We start from the raw sequence: 6,259 nt of genomic DNA on the forward strand, positions 1-6,259 counted from the left end.
GTTTTGGTGACATAGATATATGATCGTAAACAAATGAATGTTCATATGAGAATTTATGAAGCGATTTTTTATGCCTGCTATTCTTTGTGATTAAAATCAAAATTTTGAGACCAGTGGATCATCAAACAGCATACATTGTAAAGATCTTCAACACCAAAAGTTACTGCAAAATCTAGCGGAGGCGCCGACATTTTGTTATATGTGATAAATGAAAATTGATTTTTTATAAAGACAGTTTCAAAGAGCTATGGAACATACCAAATAATATAGGTTGGGTTTCGGCGGCAACTAAAGTCGCGAGTGTGGGACTATATATCTTTTCGGCGATGACGTACAAGCAGATATTAACAGTCGGATCTCGACCTAAACTTACAAATATAGGAAATTATCAGTACCTCGACTCATCAACGGTTTCGAAAAAAATGGAATATTTGAAATTGTAGATGTTGCATTAAGTGGAAAGATAACACCGTTTTCATGCATTATTTGATTTACCAATAGTGACTTATGATAGTCTATTTGATTATAATAGTTGTGTTATATTGAAAATCATTGTTGACAAGACAGCAGCCACCGATTTCTCGAGACAAACTTAAGTCAAAACCTTACTTAAGTCATTTTTTCACATAACTTACAAAAGGAGAAAAAAAAGTTCTTGTTAAAGTCTCCATTCGAAGAAAAAGGGGCCAGGTATCGCCTTGTAAAAAACCCCGATATATTATCACAAGCTTCCACTTCCGACTTCCGGGTCGTGAGTTCAAATTCAATGTGAGACATTGGCCAGGTACTGGTGGCTCGTCGGTGAATTTTCTCCGTGTATTCCGGCTATCCTCCACCATCTAAACCTAGCACGTCTTTAAATGACTCTTAATAAGACGTTAAACCCCAAAACCAAATCAATACGCCAGATTTCTAAGTCTTCTTTATTTAATCTTTTTATGTGCGTCAATACTAATAACCAGACTACATATGTACAGCGCTAACGCGCACCATTGGATATGTCAGAACACCACTTTATGTTACACACCAATGTATGTAAGATATGACAACCAATGTTTAATAGTTAATTCTCTGCTATTATACCCCCTGAAGATCAATCATTTGCCTAATATCTTCATTTATATTCATGCAATTGTGATCTATTGAAATCGAAAATTAAAGCTAGAGGTCTTCATTTTCTCTTTGTAAACCTTGTCAAAATGTTCATTTTGTGCAACTGTGAAATAGTTTTTCCAATCACCAACTTCCCCTGAAATAAATACAATAAATACATTCATATCATTTGGAATACATCAATGACAAACGAACAAAGTATATCAATATATATCAATATCGGGAAAAAAATGTAAAAAAAATATATATACAGGAAAATAAAATGTTCCAATCGATGTTATTATTTTGTTCTTAACTCATTTTTTTCGCATATTTGTACAATGATATCGTCTTCAATAAGACCGTCTTTTGTATAACTTTCATATTCAGACAAAACCTAACCGAAGCTATACTAGTTTATAGGACAAATCCTCATCAATATCTCGTCCATTTATTGAGAAAAATGTCGGCTCTTACTTAACCTGTTTTTCCCCGCTTTTTCTGGAGAAAACGTTGTTCAGGACGTTTAATTAACAAGATAGTCATAACTTAAAATCTCATAGATACATGTATAATAAATTAGCATCAAACATTGTTCACTCCAAAATGTCCTTTCTTAAACCACATATTTCTGTGAAAACCTTCAAAGTCCACTGTAGAAACATACTTTTTAGGTTCTCATATACGTTTTTGAGTGAAATGTCAGTTATAATATCAAGAATACCTTTTCTGTAGATTGGTAGTATCTTATTATTTGTAACGTTCATCCATTGTTCGGATGGAGTGAGATTCGCAGAGTCTGTAGACATGCTCTTAAAAGTACAATTTTCCGTAACTTTGTCTAGGAAATCTTGCTCACAAGAAGCTCCAAGGAATACTGCTAAGTCACGAACATTTGATCCGAGGTCCTGTATAAAATATTAAACATTTCACTTCAATTCTTCGTTGCCGTTTACGCATTGTTCCCATTTCTTTTCTCCAAAAATGAAGTTCAGAAAAAAACTATTCTTAAAGTTTGTTTTGATTGGCTAAATGATGTTATCATCACTTGACGTTAAATATATAGCCATTTGTAACGTCGCTTCTAATTGGCTAATGCATGGACGTAATTATTTATTAATGAAAATAGTTTCACGATTAATTAACATGCATCACATAAAATATAATTTATTCAAGTTAATAGTTAAGTGTTTTTCATGACAACCATGGTATAAGAAAAACATTAAATTTGTAGGATGATAAAATAATAGATATAAAAGATTTCCGCTTGTGGTGAATAGAACTATTAACTTAATTTTGAATATATTTCTGAGTATTCCGTAACTAAAAAGATTGTAAATACCAAACGCAATAGTTTCCTTTGACTCTTGTGTTATCTTTCTCTCATTTTACATTTTCTATTAAAAATTTACAACTTAGCTTTCATTAAGGATTTCTTTTTAGATTTTACCTGCTTCATATCTTCGTATATCAAGTGTATTATATTGTTTCCTTTGTGGTCTCGTTTAACCCTATCCCAGGCCTGTATGTATTCGAACCAAGTACCGGATGGAACTGTGGAATAAAACTTATATTTAAGCTTTATATATTAAATGAATATGTGATCGGCAGTTTACCAAAGAGGAAGTGGAAATGATTTAATAAAAATGAGATCTTAAAAGGTTCCAGTTTTTAATTTTCGTTTAATAACTCTTTGTTAAGTCGTATCCGGTCATTGTAACTGCTACATACACCAGTAAACATAATAGCATACTGTCAGAAAAATGTACCGAAGTATGTGTCCTGACAATGTAACATTCGACCACCTTTCAGAGGAAAAGCAATGCCAATTTCTACTTGGAAGCCAAAGGTGGATATTCCTTTTGATCATGATAGGATGGGAAATAATGATGATAAACATTGGTGACCTACTTCCATCACTAATTGTACATATGAACACTTTACTTTGAAAATGTGATTTTGAATTCTGAACTGAATAACGATTTGTTTTAATTGAAATGTAAAAAAAGGTATGAAATCTCTGAAAGGAGGAAATAAAGAAAATCTATCTATCTATCTATCAATCACATAAGAGTCAACAGTAAAGGTTAGACCCTATGTGAACACATTTTTTATCAACTTGGTTATGTTCAAGTACACCAAAGATGTGATATATAAGGGCATACAATATCACAAGTTTAAATAGGGGCTAATACTTTAAGAAATACTCACCTCTGCCACCCAAATATAATTCCAGAAGACCTTCCCATGATAATTGGTACCTAGCTTGATAATCTGGATGGTCCAACTTTTTGGCAAACGTGTACATTGAAGACGCGACGTCCTTTGGATTCCTTAACATTGAAACGACCTTGCCCTTTCCCTCTTTGATTTGTCTTGGCATGAAATTAAATGTCAAATGGCTCGCCAACACCCTCGGCGACGGGAGGTTGTTTATGGTCTCCATATTGGTAAAATCTAAAAACGTGGGAGATCCGTGGTAGGTTGTCTCCCCTGTACGAAGCATGCTTGAAAGGGTATACGCCCAATGGGTTCCTGGGGGAGAACAAAAACACGTTATTACCCTTACCAATGGAAGTTGTGGAACGACTGGAATAGCCGATGCTATAGTAATATAGTTCAGTCCATTATTAATGCAGATAAAAAACGTCCGATTATGACTTTAAATTTTCGTGAATTAACGATTCCTCTATATGATAAGAAGTACAAATAATTTTTTTCATTTTTTATTTTTCGCACGAAAGATATAAAAAATCATCATTACTTATTGTTTGCTAATTCAATCTCGCGAATCGCGAAAATATCAATCCGCGAAAATTACCAACTATACGGTACAACTAGTAGGGTATAGATATCAAGTTAATGCTCTTTCAAGTGAATTTCATGTAAATGTAACGTGAAAATCATGTGAAAAAATAATTCAGGTGAAGATATAATGCCTGTGTACTGCTTGGTATGTTTTTGTGGTATGTTTCGGTAGAATTACAGAACAAAATAAGCTACGAACCAACTATCACAAGAAGACACAACATGAAAATACCCCAACATCCAAAATCAAACATACACAATCATTGCATATTGAGATGTTCGACCTGAATAGCCTTAGGCCAACCTGTTGATTGATATACAATGAGTGAAATATCCAATCAAATCGAAAGTATATATTTTTATTGCAATTAAGACAGAGGATCTCTTTCTTCCTTTTTTGTGATGCAAATGAAAAATAATGAACTTTTTGTGGTCGAATAAAAAAAATAAACTCGACCATTGATCATATTGTATGCTATATTTACCATGGTGACATAGCTAACTCGATATTTTGAAGATATTTCAATAGTATGTTACCATACACACTCTCTCCATAATTGTTTATCGAAATGTTATTGACTTAATTTATCAGGAACACTGAAAGTAAAGATGTGATATTCACCTGATTTTGGATACGTGAGTACAAATGTATCATCGTCCCTGACCTCCATTTGCTCAATATCAGCTAGATGATCCTTTATATTTCCAACAAAGAAAGACATGAAGTAATTGTTATCATAAACCAGCATTTTCATAAAACTTCCATCCTGACTGCGTACTTCTACTGGAGCGGCCATCTTTAATTTTAACCGTTCGTATAGTCAATGACATCGTAACCGTGAACTGGCATAAGAATAGGGGTAAAACAGGCATGTTGTTAAAAATCTTCTATATATTTCATTATTGAGCAAACATCAACACTTGGGAAAGGGAATCAATGTATTCATCTTCATGTAAAGAAGGGTTATTACATTGGGTCGTTTTATGGCCACTCCGTGATACGCAACATATTTGCATTTACATACCCAATGGTCAGCTGCATATTATGTGTAATTCACAGCTCATGCGGAGGTTAAAGGTCAAATATTAAAAATGATGTTTCAATTATTAAAGTCCTCATTATTTCAATATTAGAGCATAAGAGATGTGTATTGTAGTTTTGCCTGCAAATTATTGGTTTTTAATTAAATGCTCACAACCCCTTCCAATTAGGTTTAGAATATACTCCCGGCATGATATTTAGCCATTTTAGCCTGGTTCTCGGCCGGACACCATGGCCGGCCGATGCCCAGCTAAAACTCATTTAAGGAAAAAATATGTAGCTTTAGATCTTACCTGACCAAGATAATAGTACAATGTAACGTCATTTGCCTTATGTGTAACCCTAGTCGTGACTGCACAATTGTATCATGTCACATATTTTGTGACCTTAACTGGCAAAAAAAGGTGTTCGGTACACTAACCCTAACTAAATAACAGACACAAGGTCAATGGCTTAAACTTGCCATCTTCATTTCATCGTCAGTACCTTATCGACTGTTTGTAACAACACTATTCCTTATTTATTTATACAAATTTGTTTATCATGATATTTTGAGAGGTTGTACTTTATGCATCAGTTCCCCTGCTTAACGTCAAGCCTACAAGACGTAAACCGAGTTTGTTGCCTAATATCATTAGTATACATGTAATATCGCCGGGATGAATATACAGTGGTGTTTAACACACTATTTTAAGCCATTCACCTCTAGGTAGCACGTTCGAATCTCATGTGGGGCAGTTGCCAGGTACTGACCGCTGTCGGTGATTTTTCTACGAGTACTCCGGCTTTCCTCCACCAACAGAACCTGACACGTCCTTACATGACCCTGGTTGTTAATAGAACGTTGAATCAATAAAACCGGAATACGAATGCACTGTTTGGTGTCCCTGACAAAATGTTTTAATACGATAGTAATATACAGCACTATAAAATGGATAAGAATTTCACTATTACAAGAAGACAACGAAAAATATACTGCAACACATAATATACAATATATATAAAAAAATGACATTGCCACCGTGGGAAACCAAAACGGTTTTTCACGGCCACGAGTGACGGCCCCTTGCTTTTTCCTGGCGTAGCGACGGTTTCCAGTGGCGCGCGAAACGAGCTTTTGGAAACAAGAAGAGAGATATTATATTTACAGATGTCAACACAGGCGATATATTCAAGTAAGTGTAAATATAGCAATTTTCTACAGTGTATTGATTACTTATCTTTCGAATTTCATTCATGTTTTAGATACGAAACCGTAGCTACGTCAGGAAAAACAATGGGCCGTCACTCGTGGCCTTAATAAACCGTTTTGGTTAT

The 6,259-nt window shown here is 34.4% G+C and overlaps 1 protein-coding gene across 1 annotated transcript; it reads right to left on the reverse strand.

Moving 5' to 3' along the window:
- Positions 1-907: 907 nt before the first annotated feature.
- On the reverse strand, positions 908-4,732 carry LOC138310683 (sulfotransferase 1A1-like). Its single transcript, XM_069252008.1, has 5 exons — positions 4,523-4,732; positions 3,304-3,627; positions 2,543-2,646; positions 1,817-2,000; positions 908-1,249 (listed from the first exon to the last, which is right to left on the reverse strand). The coding sequence occupies exons 1-5, from the start codon at positions 4,695-4,697 to the stop codon at positions 1,140-1,142; spliced, it is 897 nt and encodes a 298-aa protein (XP_069108109.1). The 5' UTR covers positions 4,698-4,732; the 3' UTR covers positions 908-1,139.
- Positions 4,733-6,259: the final 1,527 nt, after the last annotated feature.

The sequence above is a fragment of the Argopecten irradians genome, chromosome 16 (genome assembly GCF_041381155.1).
Source record: "Argopecten irradians isolate NY chromosome 16, Ai_NY, whole genome shotgun sequence".
In the NCBI taxonomy this organism is placed as follows: Eukaryota; Metazoa; Mollusca; class Bivalvia; order Pectinida; family Pectinidae; genus Argopecten; species Argopecten irradians.